The sequence below is a fragment of the Myxocyprinus asiaticus genome, chromosome 24 (genome assembly GCF_019703515.2).
Source record: "Myxocyprinus asiaticus isolate MX2 ecotype Aquarium Trade chromosome 24, UBuf_Myxa_2, whole genome shotgun sequence".
Classification (NCBI taxonomy): Eukaryota; Metazoa; Chordata; class Actinopteri; order Cypriniformes; family Catostomidae; genus Myxocyprinus; species Myxocyprinus asiaticus.
The window spans coordinates 31,511,557-31,532,794 of NC_059367.1; the positions used below are offsets into that span (position 1 = coordinate 31,511,557).

At 40.7% G+C, this 21,238-nt stretch overlaps 1 protein-coding gene across 1 annotated transcript in view; it reads left to right on the plus strand.

The window, feature by feature from the left end:
* Positions 1–3,386: 3,386 nt before the first annotated feature.
* sb:cb288 (uncharacterized) overlaps positions 3,387–21,238 on the plus strand; it is a 33,044-nt gene continuing 15,192 nt past the window's right edge. Inside the window, exons 1-3 of the mRNA XM_051653665.1 lie at positions 3,387–3,552; positions 4,662–4,710; positions 4,795–4,863. Of these exons, the coding sequence (XP_051509625.1) occupies positions 3,487–3,552; positions 4,662–4,710; positions 4,795–4,863 (184 nt within the window). The 5' untranslated portion in view covers positions 3,387–3,486. The remainder of the gene's footprint in view (positions 3,553–4,661; positions 4,711–4,794; positions 4,864–21,238) is intronic.

Sequence of the window (21,238 nt, forward strand, 5' to 3'; positions counted from 1 at the left end):
AAGAGCGGCGCTGTGTTGTTTGTCACATGACTTGGTGCGTCGAAAGTTTAACCCTTTAATGACAGCATAGAGTCTCGAACTGAGATCAGTTGGTTTAAATAGCGAAGCCAAAACATAATGTTCACGCATGTGGACGCGGAGTCTCAGGAGATTATACAAACCATAAAATTTTTTGTCTGATTGTTTTTTATGACACTGATGTCATAAAGGATGAAGAAGACATTCTATATACAGTTATGGAATAACAATACACAAAATTATCATCAGTTGTGTTTATTATCAAGCAATACATTTTTGAAGGGGTCTAAATGTGTAGTCCAAGATTACACAGGTGATCAACAAACCAAATGATTACAGTCCCCTAGTGCTTTTTGTTTGAAGATATTCACCCATAATGTTCATACAGTGCCAAAACTAGGACAAAAATAATAAATAGCCTTTGAGTTACTCTTCAGTACATGATCAACACAATGTTAAATCATATAAAATAGGATAAATATTCCATTAAAAACATTAAGAATTATTACAATACTTGCAATACTTCATCTGACAATCAAGCAGGCCTGAAATGTATTCTTGTGGTTTATGTGTACGTCTTTGTGTGCTGTGCATTTCACCATTGTAGTGCGCTCTGAGCTTCAGACACAAACCAAAGTTAGCAAAGCTAACTGAGACCATTGTAACCTCCACAGTTTAACATATTGAAATACAATAATTTCAATAATTAAACACAATAAATTCCACACAAGAAAATGAACATTTAAGAACATCTCTCACCTCCAAAAATGATGGTCATTTCAACAATGCTTTCATGCTTTGCAACACAGCAGAATGAGAAACAATCTTGCTGCATAACTCAACTTGCTGAGATATGTAGGTCATTTGCATGTAGAGAATGTTAGGCTTGATTTTGTGGTCACAGCATGAACTAACTTCTCACAGGGGATGTGGCTCTAACTTAAGCAAAGTTTATGTAGATCTTTATGAGACAAAGATAATTTTACTAGAATTGTTTGACATCTTGTGAATTACTTTTGATTATTTACCAAGTCAAAAATTAAAAAGTTAAATAACAATTTTCTTTTTAATTGTATGCTAGACTGTCATCCAATATTAAAAAGGCAGACAGCATATCAACATGACTCATGATACTTCTTTAGTAAGAAAAAGCACACAATCAATAGGGTTGACTGATGTAAGCCCCTTCAAGCTTTACTAGTCAAGCTAGTTGTTCCAGATTTGATCCCTTCTTGTTTTGGTGCATTGTTCAACATACTGTATGAACAATTAACCCCTTCTTGTTATGGTGCTTACTGTGGTTCAACATCTGAACAATTAGAAAGAGAGGCTTCCATGTTTACACATTTCCTGCCCAACATGGACAGATCATGTTGTCTGTAGGCTAACACACTGCAGCTACCTGGGACAGGCCTAAAAACAAACTATAATTTGGGGTTTACATCACATTGCATCTGTACCATTACATTACTGCGAGTGAAAGCCTGTGGTCAGGGGCTGTTGCTCCCTCTCCTGTTTCTTCTTTTCTCTGATATCAGACCACAATTAGAAGAACTGTGATTATGAAGTAAATTAGTGCAATGGGCATGTTCCAACAGTATATCATGTAACTGTGTCAAGTGTGATGATCCTTTGTTTTTTTGGTCACTAGATGGCAGTGCAGCATAATTCAATGTACTGTTCTAAAATGTATTTATTTATTTATTTATTTATTTATTTTGGACATTAGAAATATGATTCTTTGAAGATATCAGTGGATGCCCAATATAGACCTTATTCAGAGTCCCTTATAGTACACGTATATATCACCCAGACATCTCTTTGATGTGTGGGTTTACATATGGAAGACATATTACATATGGAAGACTTTGTGACACTCTTTTAGTACAGTCAATGGCCAGTGCATGCGCAGGCGGCGTGCACAGCCGAGGACCGCGTGAGCAGTCAAGAAACTCTAGGCTGCGCGCGGTCAAGACGCGCAGCTGTGCTTATGATGCAATTTGCGTCACACATTCTGTGTGCAGAGCGATCCGCAACGCGGACACCACAAGTATACTTTGGCCTTTACACTGACACCTAGTGGTGTGGATGCAGCATTTAAATGCAATAGTTTTCAGTTAACGATGCCATTATAGAAATTCACTATTCACATTCAGCCATGATTTACTTAAATTATGAGTAAAAGTGTCCAGTAACAGGACGGATACTGAGATTAAGCGAGTAGTGTTCGGCTGGTCATGTGATCCTAACATGGCAGCCCCAGTGAGGGGACCCTCCCCATGTAGAATAAAACTGATGTTTTACAAGTATACTTTGGCCTTTACACTGACACCTAGTGGTGTGGATGCAGCATAATTTAAATGCAATAGTTTTCAGTTAACGATGCCATTATAGAAGTTCACTATTCACATTCAGCCATGATTTACTTAAATTATGAGTAAAAGTGTCCAATAACGGGACGGATACTGAGATTAAGCGAGTGGTGTTCGGCTGGTCATGTGATCCTAACATGGCAGCCCCCATGAGGGGACCCTCCCCATGTAGAATAAACAGCTTTTATAAGGTTACTGATATGACTGGGATCTTCATCTCATGTGAGTGGTCATGATTTTATACATATGTTTCAAAATAACAATTCAGTCCTTTTGGAGTAAAACTTTTTTAATGAAGAAAAATGACTGAGTGCACCTTTAAAGGCAGAAATTTGAAGCTTATAATTTTATAAAAGCACCAAGATTAATTCTTATGTTAAATATCATGTATTTTTTGAGCTGTAAATTTGTTTAAATCATAATTTGTACAGTCATTTTGGGGTTTTAGGGCATTACAACATCATGGCAACAAAGTTGTACAACTGGCTATAACTTTACACAGAAAAGGTTAGTAGGTGATTTTATCATACCAATCATGTTAACACGCATATTGTTTACGTCTTGTAGCTATACTTTTGAAACAGTGAGTATTTTAGCATTTACGGATTGGCTCCATTCACTTCCATTGTAAGTCCCTCACTGAAACCAAGATTTATTTATTTATTTATTTAAGAAAAGGAGGGGCAAGTCAAAATGAATTTTTGTGGTAATCAATATTTTGCCACAAATGCTGTCGATTGAGCTTAACTTGTATTGAACCCAGGCTATTCCTTTAAACAGACATCTCGGAGATGTATGTGAGCTATCTTGCCATATTTGATTAAAAAATGTTTTTTTTTTTTTTTAAATTTTGTATTATTAGATTTACAGTCTCTTAACTGGCATGCATGCACTCTATAAATATGTATTATGGACCTAGATCACATCTGCCAGATCAAATATTAGGCCTAAGAAACGATTTAAACACATTAGAGGCGGGTGCGCTTGTTTCTCCACCCAGTTTCAGAGCAAATGGGGGTTTTGACTGTTGTGACTGCCTCTCTGAACAGTCACTGGGCCGACTCGTGGAGGAAGGCAAACATACACGCACTGAAACATGTGGACAGAGGTGAGAAACAACAGCTCTCTTCAAGAAGAACCACAGGACCACAACCTCACACAGGTACAAGCAAACACAATAAATAATGCAATGCAATGCAACATGTAAATAAATGCAAAACTCTTTTGCAAGATACTGTTCCTTTGTTTAAATCCTCCACGTATTTGCAGACTATTTAAAGACCTTTTCGAGCTGAGGAAAATAAAGTAACAAAAGGTTTTTGCGTTAGTTCTGTACTAAAGGTAGAAGTCAACTGATGCAGTTTATCAGAATGACACACATTTTTGTTATTTGTCAGTCTTCACTGAAGTAGATTTAAGTGTTACCTTTTGAAAGACAGAGAAATGTCTCCATATAAAGCTATTTTGAGGAGCAAGTATTGGGAAACAATAAATCTGCCTTTGCCTCCTTTCTTCCATTTCCTGTCCTCCAGCATGTTTTGGAAACTTTTAGTCATGGCATACTTTCTTATCTTGGTTAAACAACTGTGCTTGGACGTGCCTCTCTCTCGCTTTTTCTGTAGCCTACTGAATTCATGAGACTTCTTTATGCTTATCACACCTGCTTGATACATTTAAGCAAAAACAAACTGGCTCAGTTGTCTTTCATACAGTAAACCTTAATTATGTGATTTATATTACAAAACACCCCACTTCTTTGAGTCTTTTAGCACTTACATTATTAGTGTTGGATAGGCTCCTTTAAGGTGCACTAAGGATTTTCTTTTACCCCTAACGAAATGAAAAGCACTTTTGACAAATGTTTTAAGTGGTACACATTAGATGGAGAGTCCAGTCATATCAGTAGCCTAAAAAAAGCTGCTTTATTCTACATGGGGTGGGTCGCCCCCTCATGGTGGCTACCATGTTGAGATCACATGACCCGTCGAATAAAATTAAAAGGTTAAATGGTTGCAATTGCTGTCTAATGTTGACTTTAAACATCTCTTATATTTTATTCCTCATTGGACCTATTTTGATTCCAATCTATGCAATTCGTTCCATTTTAACAACTATACATTACAGTATAAAGTATATCATATGACATTTTTGTTCTCATAAGATTACATCATCTTTGATGTTGCACACTTTCCCAGTGGACATTTTATAAAGGTAAAAAACTGAGGCACATGTCCACAGACCCTGTTACAGATTTACTGTATCTCTCTCCAGATAATTTCTCCAGTGTCTTCATGGCTTCCCTCCCACTCCGATAGAAATGGTAATTGATTAAGCAGCTTTAATTCACTCATGCTAATGATATGTTTACCTGCATGTCTTAACATCATCTTCATTGTCTCTAAAGGCTCAATAACTACCCATCCACCCCCACTTGCCGAGACCCCTATTTACAGAAAGAGTGGAATCATACCAGGTACAATCTTACTGTGCCTCCCAATCTTTAAAACATGTATTATACATTTTCATTTTTTTTAAACTGGATTTTTATATAAATAAATAATCTTAAACAAATCTCAAAAGTCAACATGGCATCAAAATCGACCCTTTTTCTCCCAATTTGGAATGCCCAGTTCCCAATGCGCTCTAAAAGTCCTCTTGATGGAGTAGTGACTCGCCTCAATCCGGATGGCGGAGGACGAATCTCAGCTGCCTCCGCGTCTGAGACCATCAACCCGCGCTTCTTATCACGTGGCTTGTTGAGCACGTTACCGCGGAGATATAGCAAGTCTGGAGGCTTCACGCCATCCACTGCGGCATCCACGCACAACTCACCACACGCCCCACCGAGAGCGAACCACATTATAGCGATCACAAGGAGGTTACCCCATGTGACTCTACCCTCCCTAGCAACCGGGCCAATTTGGTTGCTTTGGAAACTCCAGGGGTGGTCGCCCTATTTGCTTTTTTGATGCACATTCCTGGTCTTATTTTGCATGATACATCGATGCACGTTATTCCAAAAAATAAAAATAAAAATTATGTTTCTACCTCTGAAACATTTGACCTTTTTGGATCACATCACAAGTCCCTCTTATTTTTCAACCCCTTCCTTTCAAATACCTGTCTCCGTTCTGGTATGTAATGCCAGAGACTATTTAGCCCAAGACAGAGCACTTGTATTAAAATTAATGACAGAAATTAGAACACCAATATGGCGGATGTAGAAAAGGAAGTCCCGCCTTACAGGTAAAAGAGCCAATCACCTTTTAGATATAGACATCACCTTTCAGTCAACTCAAGAACATGCATGTGCATTAGCTGGACCAGCCTGAAAATTCTTGTTTTTTAGCGTAATCTGAGGTAAAGAAGCACAGTTTATTATACCTCTGTTGTCAGATTTAACTGCTGATTTGAAATATGTTCTTTAATCATAATCTTGAGAAAAAATTTAGGAGATTTCAGTCTTTCCCCATTTAAGTAGACAGGAGCTGTACTTTTATGCTGCTTGCATCTAAAGAAAATAGCTGCCCAAGCATTCCCAAGATGGCATCCAAGTGGACTGACTTGATTTGAAACACACTTTGGTTATGGCCACTTACCACAATCCAATCAATTCACGAAGGATAAAATCAAGTCCAGCCCTACGTTTTTTTTTCTCCTGGAATGACTATTTTCACTAGATGTAAATAGTAAGTAGCACCTTAGAGGACAGGGCAGGATTTTTTTTTCTTAAATAGTTTTGCTTGCCCTCGCATTAGTTTTGCATTCCCTCGCAATAAATTTACCATGGTTTTACTGTAGTAACTGTATTTTAACCTCAATATTCGTGGGAAAAACCATAGTAATAATAGAGTAAAATGAAAACTATCGTAATAAAAATCATAATTTGGTGGTTATTATGGTTTTACTACAAATATTGCCAGCCAGCCGCCAAGAACCCCGGACAGGCTTCGAGGCGGTCCTGAGATGGGCGACCCAGGGATGAGGCAGCTCTCATTGATGACTCTGACCCAGGAGTGCGCAGGGGCCCCACTCCCGCCCCTGGGTCAGCACGAGGTGGGTATCCCAACATCGCTGGATGCCTTCTGGGCTCTGGCACCCAAATTGTCAATAAAAGAGCAGTTTCCTCATTTCCTGGGTCATTCTCCAATGCTCAGCCCCTCCGGCCCTCGCACCTGTGACGGTCAGGTGCTGAAAGTCTTTCCGGTCAGTGAGCGGGACGTGAGTATCTCGCATTTGCAGCCTTTAGCAGAAAGGCTGGAAGCCTGGTTAGCGCTTTCCAGCACATCGCAATGGCTCATCAGGATGATCCGGCTCGGCTACGTGATCCAGTTCACCAGACGGCTGCCCAGGTTCAGTGGCATCCTCTCCACCGCTTTGCGATGCGAGGATGCCTCGTTTCTTCGAGTGGAGGTCGCCACCCTTCTGGCCAAGGGAGCGATAGAACCCGTCCCCTTAGCCGAGTCGCACAAGGGCTCTGTACGACATCAGGATTGGTTCACGGCCATCGACCTGAAGGACGCGTACTTTCATGTATCGATCCTTCCTCGACACAGGCCCTTTCTTCGGTCTGCCTTCGAGGGACAAGCATACCAGTACAAGGTCCTCCCTTTCGGTCTGTCCCCATTTCCTCGCATCTTTACCAAAGTCACAGAGGCTGCCCTGGCCCCGCTGAGGGAGAAGGGCATTCACATTCTCAATTATCTCGACGACTGGCTGATCCTAGCTCACTCGCGAGATCTATTGTGTGTGCACAGGGACCTTGTGCTTTGGCACCTCGACCGACTGGGGCCTCAGGTCAACTGGGAAAAGAGCAAGCTCTCCCTGGCGCAGAGCATCTCTTTTCTCGGTATGGAGTTAGACTCGGTCACCTTGATGGCATGCCTTATGAACGAGCGTGCACAGTCTGTGCTGGCCTGCCTGAAAACCTTCACGCAGAAGGTAGCGGTCCCAGTGAAACAATTTCAGAGGCTCCTGGGGCATATGGCATCCTCGGCGGCAGTTCTCCTCCTTGGGTTGATGCATATGAGACCGCTCCAGCACTGGCTACAGACTCTAGTCCTGAGGTGGGCATGGCACCACGGTACCCAGCGCGTGACTATCATGCGTCAGTGCCATCAAACTTTCAGTCCTTGGTCAGACCTGCCGCTTCTATGGGCAGGAGTTCCCTTAGAGCAGGTCTCGAGGCACGTCGTGGTCACGATAGATGCCTCGAATTCGGGCTGGGGTGCTTTGTTGAACGGGCAGGCAGTATCGGGGCTCTGGACAGGGCTCCGCCTGCAATGGCACATCAACTGCCTAGTGTTGCTGGCAGTATCGCTGGCCCTGCAGAGGCTTCGGCCATTGATTCAGGACAAGCACGTGTTGATCCAGACAGACAACACAGCGACTGTGGTGTACATAAACCGCCAGGGCAGGGTACGCTCACGTCGCATGTCGCAACTTGCCCACCGCCTCCTCCTTTGGAGTCAGCAGACGTTGAAGTCTCTGCGAGCCACTTACCTCCCGGGCATCCTCAACCATGCAGCGGACGCGCTCTCATGGCAGGTAATGCTCCGCGGAGAGTGGAGACTCCACCCCCGCGCAGTCCAGCTTATTTGGGAGAGATTCGGAGAGGCGCAGGTGGACCTGTTTGCCTCCTGAGAGTCCTTTCACTGCCCCCTTTGGTACTCCCTGTCCGAGGCTCCCCTCAGCACGGATGCCTTGGTGCACAGCTGGCCTTGGGGGCTGCGCAAGTACGCATTGCCCCCAGTGAGCCTCATTGCACAGATGTTGTGCAAAGTCAGGGAGGACGGGCAACAAGTCCTGATGGCTGCGTCATACTGGCCCAACCGGACTTGGTTTTCAGACCTGATGCTCCTGGCAGTAGCCCCTCCCTGGCGCATTCCCCTGGGCAGGACATTCTCACTCAGGGGAAGGGCACACTCTGGCACCCGCGGCCAGACCTCTGAAATCTCCACGTCTGGCTCTTGGACGGGATGCGGAGGACCTAGCAGGCCTTCCGCCAGCGGTGGTAGACACGATCACTCAGGCCAGAGCCCCCTCCACGAGGCGGCTGTATGCTCTTAAGTGGCGTCTCTTTGTGAATTGGTGTTCTTCCCGCAGAAAAGTTCCACGGAGATGCGCAGTCGGGTCTGTGTTGTCCTTTCTACAAGAGGGATTGGAGAGACGGCTGTCTCCCTCTACCCTGAAGGTGTATGTGGCTGCTATTACAGCATATCATGATACACTGGATGGGAGACCCTCTCGACAGCATGACCTGATCACCAGATTCCTCAAAGGCGCGAGGAGATTGAATCCCCCTAGACCGTGCCTGATTCCCTCTTGGGATCTCTCTGTGGTCCTACCAGCCTTACAGAGAGCCCCCTTTGAGCCCCTGGAGCAGGCCGAGCTCAGCACTTTGTCCCTGAAGACGGCCCTCCTGGTGGCGCTCACTTCTATCAAGAGGGTGGGGGACTTGCAGGCGCTCTCTATCACCAGCGAATGTCGGGCCGGCACTCTCTCAAATGATCTTGAGACCCCAGCCCGTTTACGTGCCCAAAGTTCCCATCACTCCCTTCCGGGATCAGGTGGTGAACCTGGTCTTGTCGTTGCTGTGTTCAGTTCGTGCCCTGCACATTTATCTGGACCGCATGCAGAGCTTTAGACGCTCGGAGCAGCTCTTTGTCTGCTTTGGAGGGCAGCAGAAGGGGAAAGCTGTCTCCAAACCAAGGTTGTCCCATTGGATTGTGGATACCATTTCTCTGGCTTACCAATCACAAGACCTGCCGTGCCCTTTGGGAGTCCGGGCGCACTCCACCAGAGGTGTTGCATCCTCCTGGGCACTGGCGAGGGGCGCCTCTCTAGCAAACATATGCAGAGCAGTGGGTAGGGCTACACCCAATACATTTGCGAGGTTCTACAACCTACGCATAGAACCGGTTTCAACCCGAGTTTTACAGGGTAACAACAGGTAGGCCGGGCGGCCGGTCGGGTGTATCGCTTTGCGCCTTTCCCCTTCTGAGGTGATAATGTGCGCTCTCTTGTCCACAACAGTTCCCCGTAACTGGTGAACCCTGGATGCCTTTTTATTTTCTTAAGCACTATTCGGTGGCGAACTCGGCGGAGGAGTGACACCGCAAGGCCCAGTACTAGTAGTATGCCCCTTTTCAGGTGAGCCCATGTACTTGGGCTCAGTGCTCCATATATGGTGATTCCCCCCTCGGTAATCCCGTATGATGCGTTTCCACTGTTCGGTTTCCCCTTAGGTGAACCCTGTGTTTCCCCTCGTCAGAGCTCTGCTCTGCCTCGGCCACTTTTGCTGTGTACCCTCTCCGTAGATAGGGTCCTCCCCAGTGGTATCATTCCATATGTGAACTTCCCTGTCGGTAAGTCCATGTGAGGTATTCTCCACATGTTAACCTCCCTCCGGTAGGATGTGGTCTCCGTAGTGCTCTCCCTCCTGGAGAGGGAAGAGCACTTCCCCAGTGCTATTCTAGCAGGTGCTCGGCGGGAAATTACTTAATACAAAAATCAGGAAAGGCCACAGCCAGTAGCTTCCTCGGGTAAATGCCTCCTCCCACCCTTATTGGGACCCGGGAGATGCCTTACCTAACTCGCTGGGAGGTCACGACTTGGTTGAGCGCTCACTGCGAGGCACGCAGCAGCCTGCCTGTGTCCACTCTTCCGTACCTCGTGACATGGTTCAGCGCCTACGGCGTTTCGTATAGGAACCCCTAGTGTCACTACATCGACACAACGTTGAGTGAGTTACAGACAGGGAATGTCTTGGTTACTGATGTAACCTCTGTTCCCTGATGGAGGGAATGAGACGTTGTGTACCTTCTACTGCAGCGCTGAACCGACCGCTGACATGGCCGGGACTCTCTCTCGGCTCCTCAACACAACTCTGAATGAGTGGTGCATGCCATCTCCTTTTATACCCGTATGTCCGGGGCGGAGAGTGGCATGTAAATTCCACTCACCAATTTTAATTGGCCTTTTCTGAATAAAGCAAAGGTGATTGTGGCTCTCAAGAGCGAACCCCTAGTGTCACTACATTGACACAACGTCTCGTTCCCTCCATCAGGGAGCAGAGGTTACATCAGTAACCAAGACAGTTTCCGCCAAAAAACAAAACAAAAGCAAAACATGGTTAGCTTACAACGGACATGTTTACTACAGTATTACTAAAAAAATATGATTTCTGCCAAAAACTATGGTTACTACAGTCTACCCATTTATTACCCAATATTACTATGGTAAAATCATAGTTTAGCTATAATATTACTATGGTAAAACCATAATAACCACAAAATTATGATTTTTATTACCAGTTTTTGTTTTCCTGTATTATCACTATGGTTCACTACTAATATCATGGTTAAAATATGGTTACTGAAGTAAACAATGGTAAATTTATTGCAAGGGAATGCAACGCTATAGTGAGGGCACGCAAAACTAATGCAAGGGCATGCAAACTTCTTGCAAGGGTACAGAAACTATGGCGAGAGCACGCAAACTATAGTGAGAGAACACAAAACCTATTGTTAGGGAATGAAAACTATTGTGAGAGAATGCAAAACTTATTGCGAGGAAACGCACTATTGTGAGAGAATGCAAACTATTGTGAGAGAAAGTTAAACTTATTTCGAGGGAACGCAAACTATTGTAAGAGAACGCAAATCTCATTGCGAGGGAACACAAACTATTGTGAGAGAACACAAAACTTACTGCGAGGGAACACAAACTATTGTGAGAGAACACAAAACTTACTGCGAGGGAACACAAACTATTGTGAGAGAACACAAAACTTATTGCGAGGGAACACAAACTACTGTGAGAGAAATTTAAACTTATTGCGAGGGAACGCAAACTATAATGAGAGAATCCAAAACTTATTGCGAGGGAACGCAAAATGTATTGCGAGGGAATGCAAACTATTGTGAGAGAAATCTAAAGTTATTGTGAGGGAACGCAAATTATAGTGAGAGAATGCAAAACTTATTGCGAGGAAATACAAACTATTGTGATAGAATGCAAAACTTTTTGCGAGGGAACGCAAACTATTGTGAGAGAATACAAAACTTTTTGTGAGGGAATGCAAACTTTTGTGAGAGAAAGTTAAACTTATTGCGAGGAAACGCAAACTATTGTGAGAGAATTTCAAAACTTATTGCGAGGGAATGCAAACTATTGTGAGAGAAAGCTAAACTTATTGCGAGGGAATGCAAACTATAGTGAGAGAAAGCTAAACTTATTGCGAGGGAACGCAAACTATAGTGAGAGAACGCAAAACTTATTGCAAGGGAATGCAAACTATTGTGAGAGAGCGCAAAACTTATTGTGAGGGAATGCAAACTATTGTAAGAGAACGCAAATCTTATTGCGAGGGAACACAAACTATTGTGAGAGAATGCAAAACTTATTGCGAGGGAACACAAACTATTGTGAGAGAAAACTAAACTTATTGCGAGGGAATGCAAACTATTGTGAGAGAAAGCTAAACTTATTGCGAGGGAACGCAAACTATAGTGAGAGAACGCAAAACTTATTGCGAGGGAATGCAAACTATTGTGAGAGAACGCAAAACTTATTGTGAGGGAATGCAAACTATTGTGAGAGAACACAAAACTTATTGCGAGGGAACACAAACTATTGTGAGAGAATGCAAAACTTATTGCGAGGGAACACAAACGGAGAACACAAACTATTGTGAGAGAAATTTAAACTTATTGCGAGGGAACACAAACTATAATGAGAGAATCCAAAACTTATTGCGAGGGAACGCAAAACATATTGCGAGGGAACACAAATTATAGTGAGAGAATCCAAAACTTATTGCGAGGAAATACAAACTATTGTGAGAGAATGCAAAACTTTTTGTGAGGGAACGCAAACTATTATGAGAGAAATCTAAAGTTATTGCAAGGGAACGCAAATTATAGTGAGAGAATGCAAAACTTATTGCGAGGGAACACAAACTATTGTGATAGAATGCAAAACTTATTGCGAGGAAATGCAAACTATAATGAGAGAATCCAAAACTTATTGCGAGGGAACACAAACTCTTGTGAGAGAATTTCAAAACTTATTGTGAGGGAATGCAAGCTATTGTGAGAGAAAGCTAAACTTATTGCGAGTGAACACAAACTATTGTGAGAGAATGCAAAACTTATTGCGAGGGAAAACAAACTATTGTGAGAGAACACAAAACTTATTGCAAGGGAACACAAACTATTGTGAGAGAAATTTAAACTTATTGCGAGGGAACGCAAACTATAATGAGAGAATCCAAAACTTATTGTGAGGGAAAGCAAAATATATTGCGAGGGAATGCAAACTATTGTGAGAGAAATCTAAAGTTATTGCGAGGGAACGCAAATTATAGTGAGAGAATGCAAAACTTATTGCGAGGGAACACAAACTATTGTGATAGAATGCAAAACTTTTTGCGAGGGAACGCAAACTATTGTGAGAGAATGCAAAAATTTTTGTGAGGGAATGCAAACTTTTGTGAGAGAAAGCTAAACTTATTGCGAGGTAACGCAAACTATTGTGAGAGAATTTCAAAACGTATTGTGAGGGAATGCAAACTATTGTGAGAGAAAGCTAAACTTATTGCGAGGGAACGCAAACTATAGTGAGAGAATGCAAAACTTATTGCGAGGAAATGCAAACTATAATGAGAGAATCCAAAACTTATTGCGAGGAAATGCAAACTATTGTGAGAGAACGCAAAACTTATTGCAAGGGAACGCAAACTATTGTGAGAGAGCGCAAAACTTATTGCGAGGGAACACAAACTATTGTGAGAGAAATTTAAACTTATTGCGAGGGAACACAAACTATAATGAGAGAATCCAAAACTTATTGCGAAGGAACGCAAAACATATTGCGAGGGAACGCAAATTATAGTGAGAGAATCCAAAACTTATTGCGAGGAAATACAAACTATTGTGAGAGAATGCAAAACTTTTTGTGAGGGAACGCAAACTATTGTGAGAGAAATTTAAACTTATTGCGAAGGAACGCAAACTATAATGAGAGAATCCAAAACTTATTGCGAGGGAACACAAACTATTGTGAGAGAACGCAAAACTTATTGCGAGGGAAGACAAACTATTGTGAGAGAACACAAAACTTATTGCGAGGGAACACAAACTATTGTGAGAGAATGCAAAACTTATTGCGAGGGAATGCAAACTCTTGTGAGAGAATTTCAAAACTTATTGTGAGGGAATGCAAACTATTGTGAGAGAAAGCTAAACTTATTGCGAGGGAACGCAAACTATAGTGAGAGAATGCAAAACTTATTGCGAGGAAATGCAAACTATAATGAGAGAATCCAAAACTTATTGCGAGGGAACACAAACTCTTGTGAGAGAATTTCAAAACTTATTGTGAGGGAATGCAAGCTATTGTGAGAGAAAGCTAAACTTATTGCGAGGGAACACAAACTATTGTGAGAGAATGCAAAACTTATTGCGAGGGAAAACAAACTATTGTGAGAGAACACAAAACTTATTGCAAGGGAACACAAACTATTGTGAGAGAAATTTAAACTTATTGCGAGGGAACGCAAACTATAATGAGAGAATCCAAAACTTATTGTGAGGGAAAGCAAAATATATTGCGAGGGAATGCAAACTATTGTGAGAGAAATCTAAAGTTATTGCGAGGGAACGCAAATTATAGTGAGAGAATGCAAAACTTATTGCGAGGGAACACAAACTATTGTGATAGAATGCAAAACTTTTTGCGAGGGAACGCAAACTATTGTGAGAGAATGCAAAAATTTTTGTGAGGGAATGCAAACTTTTGTGAGAGAAAGCTAAACTTATTGCGAGGTAACGCAAACTATTGTGAGAGAATTTCAAAACGTATTGTGAGGGAATGCAAACTATTGTGAGAGAAAGCTAAACTTATTGCGAGGGAACGCAAACTATAGTGAGAGAATGCAAAATCTTATTGCGAGGAAATGCAAACTATTGTGAGAGAACGCAAAACTTATTGCAAGGGAACGCAAACTATTGTGAGAGAGCGCAAAACGTACTGTGAGGGAATGCAAACTATTGTAAGAGAACACAAATCTTATTGCGAGGGAACACAAACTATTGTGAGAGAATGCAAAACTTATTGCGAGGGAACACAAACTATTGTGAGAGAAATTTAAACTTATTGCGAGGGAACGCAAACTATAATGAGAGAATCCAAAACTTATTGCAAGGGAACACAAACTATTGTGAGAGAACGCAAAACTTATTGCGAGGGAACACAAACTATTGTGAGAGAAATTTAAACTTATTGCGAGGGAACACAAACTATAATGAGAGAATCCAAAACTTATTGCGAGGGAACACAAATTATAGTGAGATAATCCAAAACTTATTGCGAGGAAATACAAACTATTGTGAGAGAATGCAAAACTTTTTGTGAGGGAACGCAAACTATTGTGAGAGAAATTTTAACTTATTGCGAGGGAACGCAAACTATAATGAGAGAATCCAAAACTTATTGCGAGGGAACACAAACTATTGTGAGAGAAATTTAAAATTATTGCGAGGGAACACAAACTATAATGAGAGAATCCAAAACTTATTGCGAGGGAACGCAAAACATATTGCGAGGGAACGCAAATTATAGTGAGAGAATCCAAAACTTATTGCGAGGAAATACAAACTATTGTGAGAGAATGCAAAACTTTTTGTGAGGGAACGCAAACTATTGTGAGAGAAATTTAAACTTATTGCGAGGGAACGCAAACTATAATGAGAGAATCCAAAACTTATTGCGAGGGAACACAAACTATTGTGAGAGAACGCAAAACTTATTGCGAGGGAAGACAAACTATTGTGAGAGAACACAAAACTTATTGCGAGGGAACACAAACTATTGTGAGAGAAATTTAAACTTATTGCGAGGGAATGCAAACTCTTGTGAGAGAATTTCAAAACTTATTGTGAGGGAATGCAAACTATTGTGAGAGAAAGCTAAACTTATTGCGAGGGAACGCAAACTATAGTGAGAGAATGCAAAACTTATTGCGAGGAAATGCAAACTATAATGAGAGAATCCAAAACTTATTGCGAGGGAACACAAACTATTGTGAGAGAAATTTAAAATTATTGCGAGGGAATGCAAACTATTGTGAGAGAAAGCTAAACTTATTGCGAGGGAACACAAACTATTGTGAGAGAATGCAAAACTTATTGCAAGGGAACACAAACTATTGTGAGAGAAATTTAAACTTATTGTGATGGAAAGCAAAATATATTGCGAGGGAATGCAAACTATTGTGAGAGAAATCTAAAGTTATTGCGAGGGAACGCAAATTATAGTGAGAGAATGCAAAACTTATTGCGAGGGAACACAAACTATTGTGAGAGAATGCAAAACTTATTGCGAGGGAACGCAAACTATTGTGAGAGAATGCAAAACTTTTTGTGAGGGAATGCAAACTTTTGTGAGAGAAAGCTAAACTTATTGCGAGGTAACGCAAACTATTGTGAGAGAATTTCAAAACGTATTGTGAGGGAATGCAAACTATTGTGAGAGAAAGCTAAACTTATTGCGAGGGAACGCAAACTATAGTGAGAGAATGCAAAACTTATTGCGAGGAAATGCAAACTATTGTGAGAGAACGCAAAACTTATTGCAAGGGAACGCAAACTATTGTGAGAGAGCGCAAAACGTACTGTGAGGGAATGCAAACTATTGTAAGAGAACACAAATATTATTGCGAGGGAACACAAACTATTGTGAGAGAATGCAAAACTTATTGCGAGGGAACACAAACTATTGTGAGAGAAATTTACACTTATTGCGAGGGAACGCAAACTATAATGAGAGAATCCAAAACTTATTGCGAGGGAACACAAACTATTGTGAGAGAACGCAAAACTTATTGCGAGGGAACACAAACTATTGTGAGAGAAATTTAAACTTATTGCGAGGGAACACAAACTATAATGAGAGAATCCAAAACTTATTGCGAGGGAACGCAAATTATAGTGAGAGAATCCAAAACTTATTGCGAGGAAATACAAACTATTGTGAGAGAATGCAAAACTTTTTGTGAGGGAACGCAAACTATTGTGAGAGAAATTTAAACTTATTGCGAGGGAACGCAAACTATAATGAGAGAATCCAAAACTTATTGCGAGGGAACACAAACTATTGTGAGAGAACGCAAAACTTATTGTCGAGGGAATGACAAACTATTGTGAGAGAACAGCAAAACTTATTGCGAGGGAACACAAACTATTGTGAGAGAATGCAAAACTTATTGCGAGGGAATGCAAACTCTTGTGAGAGAATTTCAAAACTTATTGTGAGGGAATGCAAACTATTGTGAGAGAAAGCTAAACTTATTGCGAGGGAACGCAAACTATAGTGAGAGAATGCAAAACTTATTGCGAGGAAATGCAAAATATATTGCGAGGGAATGCAAACTATTGTGAGATAAATCTAAAGTTATTGCGAGGGAACGCAAATTATAGTGAGAGAATGCAAAACTTTTTGCGAGGGAAGGCAAACTATTGTGAGAGAATGCAAAAATTTTTGTGAGGGAATGCAAACTTTTGTGAGAGAAAGCTAAACTTATTGCGAGGTAACGCAAACTATTGTGAGAGAATTTCAAAACGTATTGTGAGGGAATGCAAACTATTGTGAGAGAAAGCTAAACTTATTGCGAGGAAATGCAAACTATTGTGAGAGAACGCAAAACTTATTGCAAGGGAACGCAAACTATTGTGAGAGAGCGCAAAACGTACTGTGAGGGAATGCAAACTATTGTAAGAGAACACAAACTATTGTGAGAGAATGCAAAACTTATTGCGAGGGAACACAAACTATTGTGAGAGAATGCAAAACTTATTGCGAGGGAACACAAACTATTGTGAGAGAAATTTAAACTTATTGCGAGGGAACGCAAACTATAATGAGAGAATCCAAAACTTATTGCGAGGGAACGCAAAACGTATTGCGAGGGAATGCAAATTATAGTGAGAGAATCCAAAACTTATTGCGAGGAAATACAAACTATTGTGAGAGAATGCAAAACTTTTTGTGAGGGAACGCAAACTATTGTGAGAGAATACAAAACTTTTTGTGAGGGAATGCAAACTTTTGTGAGAGAAAGTTAAACTTATTGCGAGGTAACGCAAACTATTGTGAGAGAATTTCAAAACTTATTGCGAGGTAACGCAAACTATTGTGAGAGAATTTCAAAACTTATTGTGAGGGAATGCAAACTATAGTGAGAGAAATCTAAAGTTATTGCGAGGGAATGCAAAGTATAGTGAGAGAATCCAAAACTTACTGCGAGGAAATACAAACTATTGTGAGAGAATGCAAAACTTTTTGCGAGGGAACGCAAACTATTGTGAGAGAATACAAAACTTTTTGTGAGGGACTGCAAACTATTGTGAGAGAATTTCAAAAGTTCTTGTGAGAGAATGCAAGCTATTGTGAGAGAAAGCTAAACTTATTGCGAGGGAACGCAAACTATAGTGAAAGAATGCAAAACATATTGCGAGGAAATGCAAACTATTGTGAGAGAACGCAAAACTTATTGCAAGGGAACGCAAACTATTGTGAGAGAGCGCAAAACTTATTGTGAGGGAACGCAAACTATTGTAAGAGAATGCAAATCTTATTGCGAGGGAACACAAACTATTGTGAGAGAATGCAAAACTTATTGCGAGGGAACGCAAAACGTATTGCGAGGGAATGCAAATTATAGTGAGAGAATCCAAAACTTATTGCGAGGAAATACAAACTATTGTGAGAGAATGCAAAACTTTTTGTGAGGGAACGCAAACTATTGTGAGAGAATACAAAACTTTTTGTGAGGGAATGCAAACTTTTGTGAGAGAAAGTTAAACTTATTGCGAGGTAACGCAAACTATTGTGAGAAAATTTCAAAACTTATTGCGAGGTAACGCAAACTATTGTGAGAGAATTTCAAAACTTATTGTGAGGGAATGCAAACTATAGTGAGAGAAATCTAAAGTTATTGCGAGGGAATGCAAATTATAGTGAGAGAATCCAAAACTTACTGCGAGGAAATACAAACTATTGTGAGAGAATGCAAAACTGTTTGCGAGGGAACGCAAACTATTGTGAGAGAATACAAAACTTTTTGTGAGGGAATGCAAACTTTTGTGAGAGAAAGTTAAACTTATTGCGAGGTAACGCAAACTATTGTGAGAGAATTTCAAAACTTATTGCGAGGTAACGCAAACTATTGTGAGAGAATTTCAAAACTTATTGTGAGGGAATGCAAACTATTGTGAGAGAAAGCTAAACTTATTGCGAGGGAACGCAAACTATAGTGAGAGAAATCTAAAACTTATTGCGAGGGAATGCAAATTATAGTGAGAGAATCCAAAACTTATTGCGAGGAAATACAAACTATTGTGAGAGAATGCAAAACTTTTTGCGAGGGAACGCAAACTATTGTGAGAGAAATCTAAAGTTATTGCGAGGGAACGCAAATTATAGTGAGAGAATCCAAAACTTATTGCGAGGAAATACAAACTATTGTGAGAGAATGCAAAACTTTTTGCGAGGGAACGCAAACTATTGTGAGAGAATACAAAACTTATTGTGAGGGAATGCAAACTATTGTGAGAGAAAGCTAAACTTATTGCGAGGGAACGCAAACTATAGTGAGAGAACGCAAAACTTATTGCAAGGGAATGCAAACTATTGTGAGAGAGCGCAAAACTTATTGCGAGGGAACACAAACTATTGTGAGAGAACGTAAAACTTATTGCGAGGGAATGCAAACTATTGTGAGAGAGCGCAAAACTTATTGCGAGGGAACACAAACTATTGTGAGAGAACGTAAAACTTATTGCGAGGGAACAAACTATTGTGAGAGAACACAAAACTTATTGCGAGGGAACACAAACTATTGTGAGAGAAATTTAAATTTATTGCGAGGGAACGCAAACTATAATGAGAGAATCCAAAACTTAGTGCAAGGGAACGCAAAACGTATTGCGAGGGAACGCAAATTATAGTGAGAGAATCCAAAACTTATTGCGAGGAAATACAAAATATTGTGAGAGAATGCAAAACTTTTTGTGAGGGAACGCAAACTATTGTGAGAGAAATCTAAAGTTATTGCGAGGGAACGCAAATTATAGTGAGAGAATCCAAAACTTACTGCGAGGAAATACAAACTATTGTGAGAGAATGCAAAAATTTTTGCGAGGGAACGCAAACATTTGTGAGAGAATACAAAACTTTTTGCGAGGGAATGCAAACTTTTGTGAGAGAAAGTTAAACTTATTGCGAGGTAACGCAAACTATTGTGAGAGAATTTCAAATCTTATTGCGAGGTAACGCAAACTATTGTGAGAGAATTTCAAAACTTATTGTGAGGGAATGCAAACTATTGTGAAAGAAAGCTAAACTTATTGCGAGGGAATGCAAACTATAGTGAGAGAATGCAAAACTTATTGCAAGGGAACGCAAACTATTGTGAGAGAACGCAAAACTTATTGCAAGGGAACACAAACTATTGTGAGAGAGCGCAAAACTTATTGTGAGGGAATGCAAACTATTGTAAGAGAATGCAAATCTTATTGCGAAGGAACACAAACTATTGTGAGAGAACGTAAAACTTATTGCGAGGGAACACAAACTATTGTGAGAGAACACAAAACTTATTGCGAGGGAACACAAATTATTGTGAGAGAAATTTAAATTTATTGCGAGGGAACGCAAACTATATTGAGAGAACCCAAAACTTATTGCGAGGGAACGCAAAACGTATTGTGAGGGAACGCAAATTATAGTGAGAGAATCCAAAACTTATTGCGAGGAAATACAAACTATTGTGAGAGAACACAAAACTTTTTGTGAGGGAACGCAAACTATTGTGAGAGAATGCTAAACTTTTTGTGAGGGACTGCAAACTATTGTGAGAGAATTTCAAAACTTCTTGTGAGGGAATGCAAGCTATTGTGAGAGAAAGCTAAACTTATTGCGAGGGAACGCAAACTATAGTGAGAGAATGCAAAACTTATTGCGAGGAAATGCAATCTATTGTGAGAGAAATTTAAACTTATTGCAAGGGAACCCAAACTATTGTGAGAGAGCGCAAAACTTGTTGTGAGGGAACTCAAACTATTGTAAGAGAATGCAAATCTTATTGCGAGGGAACACAAACTATTGTGAGAGAATGCAAAACTGTTTGCGAGGGAACGCAAACTATTGTGAGAGAATACAAAACTTTTTGTGAGGGAATGCAAAGTTTTGTGAGAGAAAGTTAAACTTATTGCGAGGTAACGCAAACTATTGTGAGAGAATTTCAAAACTTATTGCGAGGTAACGCAAACTATTGTGAGAGAATTTCAAAACTTATTGTGAGGGAATGCAAACTATTGTGAGAGAAAGCTAAACTTATTGCGAGGGAACGCAAACTATAGTGAGAGAAATCTAAAGTTATTGCGAGGGAATGCAAATTATAGTGAGAGAATCCAAAACTTACTGCGAGGAAATACAAACTATTGTGAGAGAATGCAAAACTTTTTGCGAGGGAACGCAAACAATTGTGAGAGAAATCTAAAGTTATTGCGAGGGAATGCAAATTATAGTGAGAGAATCCAAAACTTACTGCGAGGAAATACAAACTATTGTGAGAGAATGCAAAACTTATTGCGAGGGAACACAAACAATTGTGAGAGAATTTCAAAACTTATTGTGAGGGAATGCAAACTATTGTGAGAGAAAGCTAAACTTATTGCGAGGGAACGCAAACTATAGTGAGAGAATGCAAAACTTATTGCAAGGGAACGCAAACTATTGTGAGAAAATGCAAAACTTATTGCAAGGGAACGCAAACTATTGTGAGA